General features: G+C 44.4%; 1 protein-coding gene across 2 annotated transcripts in view; it reads left to right on the top strand.

Annotated features, from left to right (window-relative positions):
• LOC132835143 (RNA-binding protein FXR1-like) overlaps window positions 1-18051 on the top strand; it is a 76558-nt gene that overhangs the window by 31793 nt on the left and 26714 nt on the right. For both annotated transcript variants that reach the window (XM_060854471.1, XM_060854470.1), the window contains exons 2-4: window positions 4485-4537; window positions 12314-12407; window positions 13215-13286. In XM_060854471.1, the coding sequence (XP_060710454.1) occupies window positions 4485-4537; window positions 12314-12407; window positions 13215-13286 (219 nt within the window). The remainder of the gene's footprint in view (window positions 1-4484; window positions 4538-12313; window positions 12408-13214; window positions 13287-18051) is intronic.

Raw genomic sequence — 18051 nt, 5'->3', positions numbered from 1 at the left:
TTTGAGCCTGCTGCCTTGCTGTATCTGTGATGGTGTGAATCAGACTGGCTCTTGGACCACAAACTCCCTTGAACAGGAAAACCATAGTGTGTTGTGTTGGAGGTTCCTGGGCTAGTTTAGGAGTGATGGGGGAGCTTGTGATTCTGTTTGAGCAAAGCTGTGTGTCAGGGGGTTTGTATAGAATTCTTCTTGTAACGACTTTATTTAACCTGCTTAACTTTCCCTTCTTGGGGAAACCTGGCATTTTGCACTAATCTTTTATCTGCCATTTATCGCTATGAACAGAAACTCTCATGAGCAAATTTAAAAATCTCTCAACACCAGGATATAGTCCAGATTTGATTGAAGGACTAACTTTTGGAGTGCTGCTCCTTCATCAGGTGGTTGTGGAGTACAAGATTGTAAGGCAGCGTTTATAGCAAATGTTTACAGTGTGATGTAACTGAAGTTATACATTTGAAATATACCTTGATTGTAAGTGTCTCATGTGTTAGAATGACCATGTTAGTTTCACGTTTCATTCGTAAATCTCAACTTGTTTTGAAAGTTACACACTCGGGTTAGTTTTACGAGGTACTTTCCTAGATTGATTTTTCTTTGTATTTATGGTTGGGTAGCCAGAAACACTCCTACAGAAAATACTCCCCAAATGCAGATCAGGATTGCTGAGGGAGAAAGGGAATGGGTGACCAAAACGTGGAGAAAGAGCAGGTGTCCCCTGCAGTCATCTCCCTCCAAAACAGGTATGCTGGTTTGGATACTGTTGGAGATGGCTCACCAGGGGAAGGCAGCAATAGCCAGGTTCATGGCACCGTGGCTGGCTCTGCTGTTCAGAATGGTGGGGAAAAAGAATGGAAGGGTTATATTCATGGGGGATTCAACTGTAAGGGGATTAGATAGGAGTTTGTGGTGGAAAAGAGACTTTCGATTGGTATGTTGCCTCCAAGGTGCGTGGGTCAGGGATGTCTTGGATCAGCTGCAGAACATTCTGAAGGGGGAGGGTGAGCTGCCAGCTGTTGTGGTGCACATAGACATCGATGATAATAGGTAATCAACAGGGTGAGGTCCTACAAGCAGAACTTAGGGAGATCGGAGCCAAGGGCCTCCAAGGTAGTAATCTTAGGATTATTACCAGTGCTCTGTGCTTGTCAGGGTAGAAATGGAAGAATCAGTAGGTTGAATGCGTGGCTTGAGAGAGGGTGCAGGAGAGAGGGATTCTGATCTTTGAGGCGGTGGGACGATTACAAAAATCAGATGGTCTACACCTGGGCAGAATGTCCTTGAGGGGGCTTTTGCTAACACTGGGGAGGGTTTGAGCTCCTGTGGTGAGGGGGATGGAAATCAAATGATAGTGGGCAGTAAGGAGGTAGTAACTAAAGTTTGTAAGGAACTAGATAATGAAGTCAGTGTGACTATGGGGAAGAGTAGGCAGGGAGCAGATGGACACGCAGGGTCAGGTGGTTGAGGTGCGTTTGTTTTAATATGTGAAGTGTAGTGGGTAAGGCAGATGAACTCAAGGCTTGGCTTAGTACCTGGGAGTATGAGGTTGCTATTACTGATCTTTTGATTCACAGATAAGTGAATGGGCAGGAAGTGGTGGGATACAGATTCTTGGAAAATAGGTGGCAGGTTTATATGGAGGCTGCAAGTTTGGGAGGCTGAGGGTCCTGTGCTGTAATGTTTTTCTGTGACTCTACTCCCTTTGTACTGGGAGGTGGCATTCTGGTATAATTTGGATAAAATGCTCCTTGGCAGAGGGTTTAAATGTCTGCCAGTTTTGAAAATGGGATGTTCTTCAGTGTACATGAAGGAAAAGGATGGTTTTCATCAGTGAGGTGGTGCATGTAGAGCTCGGGCTGTGCAGTCAGATATTGTTCCTCCTTTGCGATCTTTGATTCTGTGGTTCATGTTGCTGCTATCTGACATACCACTTTGGTCCAGAGGGGTTTATCCACTGGTTAACCATACAAGCCTATCTGGATGGAACACAGTTGTGGTGTGTCCTTGCTCAGTACAAAACAAGTGCAGAGCTTTCACCAGAAGAAGAAAGGTGGCGAGTGGCTCTGTTCCTGCAAGTATTCTCTCACATCAGCCTCGCTGTGGGCTGCCTCTAGTCTTGGCATTCATGAGTGAGATTGATTTCACAAGCTCCAGTAGCTGCTGGCTTTTTATAGCACTGCCCTTTTCCCTCCTCCATGCTGGCTGGCCAGTCTGGATTAAAAATAAACCAACGTGGAAACTTCTAACTTCGCCTTTGTTTCATTCTCTTTTAACTTCCAATATCACGGTTTTAAGATGATCTCCCTTTCTGTCTCTCAAGCACCACTTATCCCTCTCCCCCCAAACAAACTAAGGGCACACGGCTGGGTTTTGGAATGAATAAGTTGCTTTCCACATGTACTATCAAGTTAAGTGAGAGTTTTGTTAGGAAAATAGGGAGAATGTGGAACTTCCTCCCAAAGGGAGGAGCTGGGGTGTATATCAATATAGGAGGGGAAGCTGGATAAACACACTGAAGAGAGAAATCAAGGGATGTACTGAGGATGAGAAGTGGCTTGTTTGGAGTAGAACCACAACAGAATAGCTGGCCTGGTCTGTTTCTGGGTGAAGTAAATTATAAATGGTAATTGTACAACTGACTTGCTAAGTTAACATTACCTTCCATGTTGAAGGTACTTTTTATTAATCCTCTTGTGCAGACTCTGCCCTGACTTTCTCATCATGTTTTGTTTGTTACCTTTATAACTGTAGTTGGTGCCAACCTGAAGTGCAGGGCCTGGGAGGGGGGTGCAGCCTTTGCATTGACCCCTCAAGGGCAGCTGTTTGTGTGGTGGTGGACCTTTGTGCAGCTGTTCAAGTTTTCAGCACCGGGGTGAATTAGTCATTTTGGAACAGTTCTCTGGTCATCTGCTCAGTATAGAAACATTCCTTCAGGTTACAGTTCTGCTATTTTAAAACCACGCTCCGATGTGTTCACTACTGTTGGTTCCGATGTGATTTTGTCCGGACTGGATCAGGAGATGGAGTAAGAAAGATTTGTGTCACACTGATAGTAGCCATATCTAGGCCAAAGTGAGGATCCAAGTTGAGAGTGTGGTGCTGGAAAAGCACAGCAGGTCAGGCAGCATCCGAGGAGCAGGAAAATCGATTCAGGAAAAAGCCTTTTGTCAGGAAGGAGTGGCCGTATCTGTCGATCCAGAGTAATCCACTAGGTTTCAAGAGCTCAGTCATTTTGATTGAGGGCAAGTGTGGGTTTAATACTACCTCCTTCATTAATTCACAGGATGAGGGGCATCACTGGCTAGGCAGCATTTATTACCTGCGCTTAATTGCCCGGGGGCAGTTCAGAGTCAGTCACATTGTTGTGGGTCTGGAGTCACATGTAGGCCAGACCAGGTAAGGACAGCAGTTTGCTTCCCGAAAGGACATTAGTGAACCAGATGGGTTTTTGTGACGATCGATAATAGATTCACGGTTATTATTACCATCTTAATTCCAAATTACTTAAATGTAAATCCTGCCATGTTCCATGGTTGGGTTTGAACCCAGAGATTCCCTTTGCATTGACCCCTCAAGGGCAGCTGTTTGTGTGGTAGTGGACCTTGGTGCACAGTGTGGAAACAGGCCCTTTGGCCCAACAAGTCCACACCGACCCTCCGAAGACCCATTTCCTCTACCCGATTACTCTACATTTACCCCTGACTAATGCACCTAACCTGCGCATCCCTGACATTATGGGTAATTTAGCATGGCCAACTCACCAAACCTGCACATCTTTGGACATCCCAGGTCCCTAGAATATCGGTCTGAGTTAACAGTGCAACGATAATACCACTAAGGCCATCACTGTGCCAGGGCACATCTAATATCTCTCAAATAGCTTGGCTTCTATACCAGACAAATAGTTCTTTCAGAACAGGGACTGGAAAGATGGTGATTCACCTCATCCAAATAGATGTTTGCAAGCTATTTCTAATGTCACTTAGCATTGCCCATTTATCTTTTGGGTCTGTGGGGAATCTGAAATCTAGGTTGAAGTGTGCTGAGGGGGTTTGAGTATTGAAGGTGGCGTCAGTAGATTACTTTTAGTTTGCAGAACCGCTAGTATTCCAGTGTGGCAGAAGGTTGGTGACATGCCTGTCAGCAAAGATCACTTTACACAAGGCTTAACATTAGATCCCAGGATTCTGAGAGATGATAAAGTTTGAGTATATTTGAAGCACTTGGTGAATTATTGAATCATTCTTAACTTTGGTCAGTGTGCTGGGGTGAGGGAGGTGCAGTTTTGAGGCCTGTAATCTAGTATTAGTTCTTGGATGGAATATAATTGTTTTTGAAATATATTCCTGATGGGATTCTGTGATCTGATATGTTGGAGGATTGGATAGTGAAGTCACAGCTGATTTTTAAATTTGTTCTTTTCCTCATTCTCTCTATTGCTTCGATTTTATTTAATTTGTCTCTTTTTTTTCTCTCTCTCTCAGGGATTTGTCAAAGATGTTCATGATGATTCCGTCACCATTGCCTTTGAGAACAAGTGAGTACTGCTGTTTTGGCTGACTTTTTTTCACCACTTCTTGGTTTACTGTTCTGTAACCATCACACAATCCTGCAGCCTACTTTCCAGGTGTGTATCCTATGCTATCAGCCTCCTGTGATTCTACTGTTGAGGACACACTCCACTTGCCAGTAAACTACTACTAACAATTCCATGTCCAATCAGTAATAGAGGGAAATGGCAATTATAATCTGCAATGGGCACTTCATCTTAAATGACTGGGTGATGTTCTGTTTTGTGTGGATGCTGCAGTCAGGGGGAACAGCTGGATTAGCTGGGTTGGCTGTTTCAATTAACCTTGTTGGTTTAAGGTATTGGAGGGGTGTGGATTATTATTGAGTGATGGTCACCTGGCTTGTGAGTTGAAGCACAGTCTGGTTGTCACTGGGTTTCTGTAGTGCAGAGTAAGGTATAGTACCCAAGTGGCAGGGATACTTGGGCCATGGTTATGAAGTGGTACTGTCAGGGCAGGATGATCTCTGCGAATTTCCATCTGCTATATACCTTCTGAGTTAGAGTTTGGTGAATTTCACTGTTTATATTGGTAGAGTTCTTGTGTTTGTAGTGGGAGTCTAACTGTGTAAGCTTGGCAGTTCAAACGATCCATTGTTATTTCAGGTTACATTGCTACTTTCCACAGGGTTTTCCTTGAAGCTGGAAGCATGTTTCTTTCTAGGAATGTGGGCATTACTGGCATTTCCACCTCAATTTAATTGCCCTACTTGAGCCACCACAGTCCGTATATCTATGCCTGTCAAGAAGGCGCTCCAGTATTTGACCCAGGGACCGTGAAGGTATGGTGGTATAGTTCTGAACTAGAATGATGTTTGATTGTTACCCTTACCTTTTCAGTTGTAGAGGTTGCTGTTTGGAGGAGCCCTGATTTGCTCAGGGCAGCACAATGTCAGTCAATGGGTTCCTTTCCACCTGGATGGTGTCAAGCTCATTGTGTTGCTGGAGCTGTATCACTGAGGCAAGTGGAGAATATTCCATCACACCCCTAACTATTGGCTAAACCCTGGCAAATGGGGCTAGATCAGTTTAGTATATCTGATCCGCGTAGGCGAGTTGGACCCAAGGGGCTCTGTTTCTGTGCTGTTTAATTCTATGACGAGTAGGTGTTCGTGAGTCGCGAAGTGAGTTTAAATAACTGTGAAATACCACCCTGTGTATATAAAACATTTCCTAGCTCGGTTTTGTCATTCATCTGATGCAAGCTTCATGGAAATGCAGTTCCAGTCTTGCTTCTGACCAGTTCCTGTTTGATGTTAGTTCTGATTTATAGTTAAGCCATTTTGCTGATGGTGATGCATAGGCTTACCAGCCTGACTTGTCATCAAAGGGGATAGTCGCTTTCCGTTTTAATCAATTCTCAAATATGTTGCGTTGACGGAACCCCATTTTCAAATTATCTTGGTTCTGCTATTCCCTCAGTTACTCAAGAGAATGCTCTTAACTGTGTGTGGGAAGTGTTTGTTCTTCATCCATGGGATGTCAGTGTTGCTGGCTAGGCTAACAGTTAATACTTATCCCTTCACCCTTGTTAAAGTGAGGGTGAGCTGTCATCTTAGTAGTTGTTGCTGCTCTTGGTGTAGGTGGACTTTTGGTATGTTTAGGGAGGGGTGCTTCATGCTTTTGAGGAAATGTGTGCTTGCGTTGGGCTATCAGTGAGCTGGGTGGGCCTGATTTTGTCTCCTTGTATACCCCCCTCCTAGTTGAGACAGTCAACAGAACCACAGCGTATGTAGCAGCCATCCTCCAGTTCGCATTTCACTTTTCACTCCAGACTCTCAGCTTTCCACTGGACCAAGCAGACCACAGTTTTAAGAACCTCTGCTATAGAAGTTTGTAATAACTTTCATTTGTATATTTACCATAGTAAATCAGTCCCGAGATTGATTTCAAACAGAATTTGATGTCCTGTCATTTGAAGTATTAAGCAAACTGCTTGAGCAAAGCAGCAGTGCCTGAGGTAGGGTGTTTCAGGAGGGAATGCCTGATTAGATTAGATTACTTAATGTGGAAACAGGCCCTTCGGCCCAACAAGTCCACACCGACCCACCGAAGCGCAACCCACCCGTACCCCTACGTTTACTCCTTACCTAACACTACGGGCAATTTAGCATGGCCAATTCACCTGACCCGCACATCTTTGGACTGTGGGAGGAAACCGGAGCAAACCCACGCAGACACGGGGAGAATGTGCAAACTCCACACAGTCAGTTGCCTGAGGTGGGAATTGAACCCGGGTCTCTGGTGCTGTGAGGCAGCAGTGCTAACCACTGTGCCACCGTGCCGCCCTGATCTTACGTAGCTGAAGACATGATCTTCCAATCTTGGGGAAGTGATAATGGAATGTCTGCCATATGTCAGAGTTGGAGGACAGATCTGAAGCTTGCAGAGCTTCAGGCATTTCTGGGTGAGTTGGGTTCAGAACGCTTAATGTCCTAAAAACCCACTCAAAACACGACTCACAAGCACTCTTCGTTTCTGTGTTGGCAATTGGTGTAAAACCAACCAGTTTCTACTTTAAATTCCATTTCAAATCCAATCCCTCGACACAATAATGGAATCCTGGGACTCCAATTATATGGTTTGCAAATGGTGATATTGTTTTGTGTATTTATAACTCTTTCAGCACTGCAAAGCTTTTATTTGCCTGTGTTATCCTTGGGGCATGGCTGATTCAATATCATTAATTACTCATCTGTAATTGACAGTTTATTATTGCGGCATCAGTTAGAATGAATGTGACCTGTGAGCCTGCTGCGGGCTTGTGGAGGAGTCCAATCAGCCAGGACCAGCTTCACTCAATGGGGGATTACACTTGATGGGCTGAATGGCCTACCTGTTTGTATGAACTTTGAACCATTGCTGATGACTGCTTGGTCGACCCAGTCATGAAGGGAAACCTGTGACAAGGTTAGAGGTAGGCTGACAGACTCCAGTCAGCAAGGTCTGTGCAGCAAAAGGAAAACCATTGAAGTCCAGTTGAGGTTCTGGTGACCCCTGGGTTGGTTTAAGCCTTTTTTTCCTTCCGTTATCTGCACCAGAGATCTTATTTGTGGAATTCCCTTCTAGCAAAAATGCTGCAATAATTGTTGTGGTTAATATTTTTTTGACTTGTTCCCCTGGATCATGCTTCTAGCAAACTTTGTTTGATGACTGCAGTTGTATTTGGAGCACTGGTCTCTGCTGGCCTAGCCTGTGATACAGAGCATTATTGACCACCTTTTCCCTCTACCCCAGCCTCTGGCTGTGTTGAAACACAGGGCTGTCGTCTTGTTCGTAATTCTGTTAGTGTCGGGAAACTGTCCAAAGCGTGGCTTACCTTAGAGCGGGTTTGATTGGATTGTGTTCTACTGGGTCCCAAATGGAAGTTAATTCAGGCTTGTTTAGGCCTGGGAATATTCAGAGACCCTTGTGCATACCTTTTTAACAAAGAGAATGACCCATGTTTTTGTGGGACAATGCTTCGTTGTGTTGCAATTCTCAAAGTCAGACACAACTTGGATGCTTGTGAAGATCTTCCATCAACTCATCTGTGGGTCGGATCCTTGTTTGATTTGGGTGAGTGTAGTAGCCATTTGGCTCATAGTCCGAACTTTGAGATGGAGGGGAAGTACTTGATAAACTCTGTATGGTATCAAAAGCAGACTCGTGTCCTCTTTCCTGTAGGATAGGATAGAGGATGTTGAGGGGTGACCTTTTAAAATGTATGAAGTTTCCACTTGTGGAAGAGCCTGTAACTAGGGACTGTAAACAAAGGCAGTCACCCAATAAAGCTCACGGGGAGTTCAAGAAACATCTGTCCCAAGAGAGTGGTGAGAATGTGGGAACCGAAGCACGTGGATTAGAGAGGATTTGGTGATATGATGATGGGCTGAATTATGGAATGAATGGTTACAGCACAATGTCACCCATTCACCACCGTGTCTCAGCTGGCCTCCTGAAGGAGCATTTGTCTAATGCCACTCAAATTTCCTATGTAGTCCTGTAAATCTTTCCTTTTTGTCAATGATCCAATTTGTTTTTGAAGTCTTAATTTGAACCGGCTACAGCCCTTGGACAGCCCTTAACTACTTGCGGTGTGTCTCTGTATCTTGCCACTGCTGCTTTTTACCTGTTGTCTTAACACCGTGTTCTGATTCTTGACCCTTTCACCAGTGGTGCTGTTCCTCCCTATTGATTCTGTCCAACCTCTTAGATTTTGAACACTTCAGTTAAATCTTCTCAGTCATAGACCACAAAAATGGACCCTTTGGACCAACCAGAATCCCAAACTAAACTAGTCCCACCTGCCTGCCCCAACCTGTATCCTTCCAAGCCTTTCCTATTCATGTCCTTATCTAAATGTTGTAATGGTACCTGCATCCACCACTCTCGCTCAACAGTGTCTCAATGAACTATGTATTCATTTTGAAGGGAGGAACATCCAGATAAGGGAACACACATATGAATGGGGTGGCCATTACAATCAATGAGTATTGAAAGTTGAGATCAAGCCCTTTTCTTTTATACAATGAATGTTGTTAACTGGATTCATACAATGGATACTTTCCCCCTTGTTAGCTGACCTTGCATACTGAATGCTTCCAATATTGTTAAATGGGCTCTACATATTGAATGCTTTTCCACTTGTTATCCCATTACCCTTGCCTGCAGATCTTATCTGATCTGAGTCATGCTCAGCTGAACCTCTTGTTTCACAAAACTCAAAACTTAACTCTTTCCCTGCCTGCATATACCCTGTACACATTCCCATTCATGCAAACCATTTCATGATTTGGTTAGCTTTTAGCAGCTGAGAGCTAGCTTGTAAGATTCCCTTGTGTCCTGTCTGGTTAGATACTAGTAAAGTAGGCCTCCAATCCGGCTCCCTGGAGTTGAGGGGATTGTTTGTGGACTGAATTTATCCCATTTTCTCTCTCTGTCTTGCTGTGGGTCCTGGAGGATGTTCCAATCTTGCCATGATACCTCACTGTTAGGTTCTACCATGTTCCCTACTAAACATGATCTTTCCTTTCAGTCTTAACCTTTCAAGGTTTGAAATTGTTCTGCCACCAGTGAAGACTCTTGTCTCATCCTTGTGTGTATGTAGTCTCACCCAAAACAGTCCAAACTCTCGACAGGACAATCTGAGGAATGCTTCAGCAAATCTTCGGTGAAAGAACTTTGGTATAAGGCAGAAGGTGGTTGGAGAGTGAAGGCCAACTGATGCAGATTTTGAGGGGGAAGGTAGAGGTCACTGACACTACCAAAGAGGAGCTTATGGTGTCAAATGTTCCTGAAATGCTGGATTTGCATTAGTATTTGTTCTCCCCAGGTAGTTGGATTCTGCCACCAGCACCCCACACCCCTGGGTTAGGATCAGTGCCTCATGTAACACAACTACAAGAGTTGGCCTGACCTAGTTCTATATGGTGTGTTCTCTCTGGCAGACATGTCAGTGTGAATCCTCTGATAGCAGGGCTGCTGATGGAGTGCTCTTAGTCTTAACGCACTAGCTGGCTACTGCTGGGGTCTAGGAGCTGATCAGACTGCAGCAACTGCCGAGCTTTTGTCAACTTGTGAAAAAAGTTTTCTTTTTTTTAAAAAAGAAGTCTTGCCGGAGGGAAAGGCTGTCCCAGTGGTGGGAAGGTGGTAACCAGTAGGCCACTGATTTGAAAATATTTGATTATTGAGCCAGAATAGAGATGGAATTTGAATTGTTCAATATTTGTTTGATAATTATATCTTAATAAAAAAGTGAATCAAGGGGTGAGAGATACTCGGAGTGGTGACTAAAGAGGAAGAGAAAATTACAGAGCCCTTGGGAAGGAGTGGGACTAATTGAAGAATTGCAAACGGTCAGATGGATCAAAAGGCTTTCATGCAATGATCAGTAACCTGCTGGTAATAAAACCAACATTTGTTCGTTTTAAATCTGCGATACATTTCAGCGAAAGTATTAAGGGCTGTGGGTCACAAAGGAGCGAGGTCATAGATCAGCCATGATGTCATTGGATGGCCAACCAGCCTGTGGAGCTGACTCTTACTCCATGTTGCTAATATATCCAGCATAGTCCTCCTGCTCTGGGTAAGGATGGGATGGCCATGAGCACCCTGTATTGCAACTAAAAGCATGAGGGCTGATCTTTCTCCCCACCAGACTGTTCACTCCATTCCAATGGTCAGGTCTTTGAGGGCATTACCCACGTGAGTCCCAAACTTGTCTGGCTGTGGGAACGGGAACGGGAGCAGGAGCAGGAGTCCTGGTTGGTGTCCATTTGGTTGTGTTCACAAGGGCTTTATCATTGTCTCCTGTTTATTTTTTTTGCGTCCCCCACCACCCATGAAATAAACATGCGGCTGTAGTGTATTGTCCAGTGGGTGTGGTTCAGCTTTGTTTAAATAATTGCTGAACACCTTTTATATTCTGGAGGTGATTTCTGCAGGCAGTCTGGGTGACAGATGTTTCACAGGAAGCTCTGATTTTGTGCAATGTGATAGAATGCCCCACAAAGGAGAGCAGCAGATCCTGGATTTACACTGGACTTGGAGATTCCAGGAAAGTGTCTCCTGTTGCAGTTATTGCCTTAATCATGTAGCCTGAGCTGAGTGATCACATCTGGGAAACCGAGGAACCATTGGATCTACAAGGGAAGGGACAGAGCCAAGGTCGAAGCTATTGAAGTGATGAGCTTGGTCGAACTCCTGAAGGAGTAGGGGGATTTATTAAATGGTACCAACAACAATGTGATGTGAGAAAGAGGACATTGAGGAGCTTAATCGTGTCCTCACCATATGATTGTAGTCTGTCCTTTCCAAGCTGAGTCACAGATTCACTTCTGAGAAAGTGACCCATCCTGATGGATTTATCTATACTGCTATCCTGCCCACCCAATCCTCCCCTCCCCTCCATCTCTCTTCTGATTTTGATGGATAAGACTTGATTGGGAGCGCAAATTGCTACTATTGTGGGAAAGAAATCTGCATTGTTCCCTCACCTGGTTGAATAGTTTTGAAGTCTTCAGATTAACAGCTGAGTGTATCCTGCTAGATACCTACCTGCAAAGCTTTTGATTTATGAAATCACTTTTGCAGTATCTTTGAGATTGAACATTGTGGGACTAGTGGTCATCGTCACTGGTGGATTGAAAGCTGTAGCCAGAAGGTGATAGGTTAGTGGTTTCTGTCTGCTCGGAGGCTGGTCTCAAATGGGTGTAAGCGAGAATAAAATTGACCATTTTATCAGGCCTCGTGCAAGGGAATGATTCATCAGTCAATGAGCAATCCCGTGTCATTGAGAGTTGAAGTTTACATGGTGAGGGTTTGTTTCGGCTAACTGAGCACATAGCAAAATCCCAAGTCTCTTTCCCTGGTGCTGCCTGTGGTTATGCTCTGTATTCTCAGTTGAGTTGTTATAGAAGCTGAAAGTTCAGGCCTTTAAATAGACTGTTATATTAATAACACTTCTCCTGCAGGAACTCCCATTCCTTCAGCTTGTATGTGACCATAGTCCCACATCTACAGTAGACTCCTCGTGCTTTCTGACATGTTCTTGAAAGCGGTTTCATTGTAAATGGTACGCCAGTTTCAAGGTCCCACAGTGGTTGATGCAGTCCCTGACTGGAGCAGTAGGAAATGGGTACACCTGCATTCTCTATTCTCTCTCTGTATGGGAGGCAAGCAAGAGGCGTCCTCTGTTTCTGGGCTATGTTCCACATTCCTGACCTAGTCACCATCAGCTTGTCGCTTGTTCTCTGTTCACAGCTGGCAACCTGAGCGACAACTTCCATTCAGTGATGTGCGTCTACCGCCTCCTGCAGATTTCAACAAAGAAATCAGTGAAGGTGATGAAGTTGAGGTAAGACCGGTGCATGCATAATGTTCAGCGGTTATGTTAGCTTTGGTTTTTCTGGCACATTTTCCTCCCTCCTGCCCCAAAACTCGAAGCAGCGCAACTTGCTCTTGGTCTTGTAATGGAGCCTGAAATTTCAGTGCTACATAACATTCAGTTAGAGATGTTTGAACTCATGTCTACTGCTTAGACTTCATAAGTCTCATACCCTTGCTCGACAAAAATCTATTGAATAAAATCAAAGAACTGTCAATGTTGCAAAGTTCTAAAGAGGAGCAGTATTGGGCTCCCGGATAATTGTTTCTCCCTCCACAAGTGCTGCCAGACTTTCTGAGCTTCAACAGTGCTGTGTCCATTTCGTGAATTTATCCACCTGCCTCAGTTTTTCAGTTGACTCATCATTTTGCTGGGGAAAGTTGGAGACTTTTACTTTTTTTTAATTTAAAATAGTGCTCCCTGATTTCACCTCTGGGCAGCCTAGCTGCATTTCCCTCCAGGGGGTGGAACTAATTTGTTTGAAGTTATTGACCTTATTAAATGTTGTGGCCAGAAGGAAGAGAAGGTGGTGATTCTCCCACTTGCATTGGGGCAGACTGGAAACACTGCAGTATGCCAAGGGCCAGTATATGAAGATGGCAGGGAGGTGCTGAATGGAAATAGCAAGCACCCAGTAGCTTAGGATTATTCTGACAGGCTGGGTTGGGGTGTTCGGCAAAGCAATCACCCAGTCTGTGTTTGGTATCCCCAAGGTAGGGGAGATGCCAATGGATGGCCATTGAAACTAAACTGAACAACACTGTTGTAATATTTCAGGTATACTCCAGAGCGAATGAACACGAACCCTGTGGATGGTGGTTGGCAAGTGTGCGGATGATGAAAGGAGATGTGAGTATTCATTGCAGCTGTTTTTGTGATCCTTTAGGAGCCAGACGAGGCTCCGTGATGTACAGCACAGAAACAGACCCTTCGGTCCAACTCTTCCAAGCTGACCAGATATCCTAACCTAATCTAGTCCCATTTGCCAGTACTTGGCCCATATCCCTCTAATCCTTTCCTTTATATGTGCCTATCCAGCTGTTGCTTTTAAATGTTGTGAATATAGCAGCCTCCACTTCCTCTGGCAGCTCATTCCATACACTTACCTCCCTCTGCATGAAAAGTTGCCCCTTAGATCCTTTTCAAATCTTTCCCATCTCACCATAAACTTATGCCCTCTAGTTTTGGCCCCCCCCAACCCAGACCTTGTCGGTTTACCCGATCCATGCTCTTCATGATTTTATAAGGTCACCCCTCAGCCTCTGACGCTTCAGGGAAAACAGCCCCAGCCTGGTCAGCCTCTCCCTGTAGCTCAAATCCTCCAACCCTGGCAACATCCTTGTAAATCTTTTCTGAACCCTTTCACATTTCACAACATCTTTCTGATGGGAAGGAGACCGGAATTGATGCAATATTCTGAAAGTGACAGAACCAATGACCTGTATAGCCACAACATGACCTCCCAACTCTTGTACTCCATACTGGGAATGAAGGAGGAGCTTTACAAAACAGCTTCCAAATCCAAGCAGCTATTATGCAGCAAAAAGCAAATAACTGCGGCTGTTGGCAATCTGAAACAACTGGAGAAACCTAGCGTGCCTGGCAGCATCTGGGAAGAGAGCAAGAGAGAAATGGTGACTTGATGGATTCTGAAGAAGGGTCACTGAACCCAAACATTGAGTCTGCTTTCTCTCTATAAGTGCTCCAGACCTGGGCTTCTGCAGCTATTTCTCTTCTCATTTGAGCTGGTCACATGGTTTTTATTTTTTTTCAAAACCAAACCAAAGGAGCATATATGAATACTAGATTCCAGGGGATTACCTAGAGTAGGAATAGCTGTGAGACCCTTCTATACATTTACAGAGAAACCTCCACGATCCAGCATTTAACTGTCCGGATATCAGATTATCCGGCAAGATCCTGATGCTCGGCTAAACTGTTAACCAACATTGGTCCATCCGGAATTCGATTAAACGAGTGAAATACCGCCCGCCCGTGTCCTTCGGGTAATCGAGGTTCCTCTGTATTCGGTTTGTTTCATTCTGGTGCACGTTGCAGACTGTGTGGTAGAGATGCCTGTGGCTATTGACTCTTCCAAGTAACCTTCCACCTCCTGCCCATCATCATGGAGGCTTCAGCTCTTGTTTCGAACCCAGAGCCAATGTCGTTGATGCCATAAAATGTTCTCCTGTTTCCATTCTTTCCACCTCCCTAAATATTTTGGCCACTTATCTCCTCGGTTCAGTCTCTTGTAATTCTCATGGTTCCTTTTAAATGTTGCTGCTCTCAGCACATTGAACTCTCCAATTATTATTCGCTGCCTTCAAATTCGGCGCAGTGGAAACAACTTAGCTTCACCTCAATTCAATTTGTTCAATGTAGGGTGGAAAGATGGCCTTGTTCCTTCCATGAGGTATTTAGGTGATGGTACTTTGTGCTTGTACTGTAAGAATGGTGCATTTATTTGTAGCTTAATGTTAATCTTTCATTACTCTTTATCTCTTTTGCTATTCCCGGTTAGCTGCTGCGTTTGTCTATTGTTTGTATGTGATGGCACATTTTCAATCTGATTACTTAGTTTGATGAATTTTTTGGATAGAAGTTGTTTTGCTGATAAATGCTTGGTCTTTGGGTGTGAGCTTCACTCAGCCAGTATTTATTGCCCATCCTTAATTGCACAAGAGAAAGTGGTAGGAAGCGATCTTCCTGAACAAGTACAGGAACACACTCAGTGCTGTTAGAGAGTGCCAGGATTTTGACTCCGTGGCTGTGAAGGAACAGTGAGTGAGTTCCCAAGTCAAGATGGTGTCTGGCTTGCTGGGGACCTTTTCCAGCTGGTGGTGTTTCCAAATACCTGTTGCCCTCGCCCTCTAAGGTGGTGGAGGTCATGGGGTTGGAAGGTGCTATCAGAGGAACCGTGGGGAGTAGCCACAAAGCACCTGGTAGATGTACACAGCTGGTACTGTAGGTGCTTCTGGATATTGTACAGTGAAGCAGGATGTGCTTTGATTAGCCTTTTCAGCTGCAAACCTGTTTGTTAAATGCTATAAAAATACTGAAGAACATGCACCATACAGGCCAGTCTATTCCAGAGCCAGTTCTCGTCTCCCAGAAAGCTGACTTCTCAAACACTGGATTGTGAAGCCCCAGCATGGTTTTCCCTTTGGTAATCATGCCGTGGGATTATTTGACAGACATTTAAAGGGAATGACCTGACCTGCCTATTCTACGCTGCTGTTCATTATGCATAAGATGCATTTCGGTGGAAGGAAGCTGCCCACATGAGGGAGAATGAAGTGGGTTTCGAAGCTTTGAAATATGTTGGGAAAGAGATTTCATTTGAACAGTAAACTCCAGAAACCAGTTTGGTCAATAGTTCTGTGTATTCTATGGCAACCTTTGAAATAGCCAAATGCTTGAGGATGCTTAATTTGTTAATATAGAGCTTGTGCTGAAAAAGCCCAAGGTAATTTGCAAGAAACAAAAGGGGAAACATTTATTAGAGAAGATTGCTGCTAGGTTTGATGAATTGCTGTGGCAAATACACCAGCTTATGATGACTGACCATTAACTGCCAAATCTTTTACTGAAAATGGGCACGTTGACTCTGATCAAGACATTGCCCTGAGAATTTACCAGACTGCATTTGCAAAATGTTCCATGTCTAACATTTAAGTGCAATTCCTTGATTTTACTAAATATTCTTGTGTGCTAAAAATTATGCAGATAACCACCTTAGATTGTCTCTGTCTCTGTTTCAGAATGATACACTAATCCTAGAGCCTGTTTTACAGTATGGAAACAGGCCCTTTGGTCCAACACATCCATGCTGTTGATATGCTCATCTGATCTAGTCCCATTTGCCCATATCTCTGTAAACCCTCCCAGGTGCCCTTTAAATGTTGTAATTGTATCCGCTGGCAACTCCTTTCTCTCATGCATCGCCCTTGGGTCTCTTTTAAATCTTTCCTTCTCATCTTAAACCTTATCCTTTAGTTTTGGGCTTGCCTGCCCTGGGGTGGGGGGGTAAAAGATTTTGATTACTTACTCTATGCATACACCTCTTGATCTTTTTAAACCTCTATGGTCACCCCCTCAGCCTCTCCTTATAGCTGCAACCCTCCAACCCTGGCAGTAGCATTGAAAGGGCTTGAAAAAGACTTACAAGTTTCACAACCACTTTCCTATAGTAGGAGACCAGAATCGAACACAGTATTCCAAGAGTGACCTAACCAATTTCCTGTCCAGCCGCAACATGGCATCCCAACTCCTATAGGAGAAAGTGAGGATTGGACATCAATCCAAAAGTGTGGCACTGGAAAAGCGTAGCAGGTCAGGCAGCATCTCGGGAGCAACAGTTGACGGTTTGAACAAAGCATTCCTGATGGAGAGCATATACACAACGTCAACTCTCCTCCTCCGATGTTGCCTGATGGGATGGAAAAGCACAGCCAAACTCCTATACTCCACTTGCAAGGAATTATACACCTGCACCCCTAGGTCTGTGTTCAGCAATACCCCCAGGCCCCTGTCATTTAAGTGTGTAATCCTGCCCTGATTTGCCTTTCAAAAATGCAATACCTCACCTACATTTAAGTTGAACTCTGACTTACCCATCATTTAAATCAGGCTCCTCAGATGCTGCCTGACCTGCTGTGCTTTTCCAGCACCACACTAATCTAGACATTTATCAGGTTCGCCTATTCTAAAGTCAGGGAATATTTCATTATCACCCTTCTTAAACAATGACATCGCACCCTCAAACTTCCAGTCTTCTGGCACCTCGCCTGTGGCTAGCATTGCTACAAATATCTCAGCAAGGAGCCTGGCAATCTCTTCCCTAACTTCCCACAAAGCTCTGGGAAGCATGTGATCAAGTCCCTCGGATTTATCTACCTTTATGTATTTCAAGATGTCCACCTCTTCTGTAATAGAGGTGTTTTTTAAGGAATTGCTATTTCCCCAAGTTCGCTCACTTCCATATCCTCCTTCATCGTAAATACTGACATGAAATACTCATTTAGTATCCCACCCTTCTCATGTGGTTCCTCAATGTTGGCCTTGCTGGTCTTTAAGGACATGTTTTGTGGGGACGATGATTGAGGGAAAATTGAATGATATTGTCTACGTAGACTTCAGTAAACCCTTAGACAAGGTCCCTCTTGGCAGACTGGTACGAAAGGTGGAGTCACATGGTAACGGGCTGAGCTGGCATGGTCAATGTAGAACTGGCTTACTCGTAGAGACATGTGTAACGGTGGAAAGATGCTTTTCAGGATGGAGGGTTGTGACTCCCGGTGTTCCACAGGGATTAATGCTGGTACCTCAGTTTGTGGTCTTAAATGATTTGGGGGGGACCCCATAACTAGTTTTGTAGGCTATACGAAGATTGGAGCTCTGGCTAGTGAGGAGGATTGTTGGAGGATACAGCAGGATATAGATCAGTTGGAGGCATAGGCAGAAAAATGGCAGGTGGAATTTAATCGAGACAAATGTGAGCTGATGCATTTTGGAAGGTCAAATACAACTGGAAATGTATAGAGTGAATAGCAGAACCTTTAGAAGTATTGCTATGCAGGGGGATCTGGGTGTGCAGGTCCACAGATCACTGAAG

The sequence above is a fragment of the Hemiscyllium ocellatum genome, chromosome 44 (genome assembly GCF_020745735.1).
Source record: "Hemiscyllium ocellatum isolate sHemOce1 chromosome 44, sHemOce1.pat.X.cur, whole genome shotgun sequence".
Classification (NCBI taxonomy): domain Eukaryota; kingdom Metazoa; phylum Chordata; class Chondrichthyes; order Orectolobiformes; family Hemiscylliidae; genus Hemiscyllium; species Hemiscyllium ocellatum.
The sequence above is the reverse complement of the archived record's forward strand: the minus strand, read 5'-3'. Positions and strand labels throughout refer to the sequence as shown.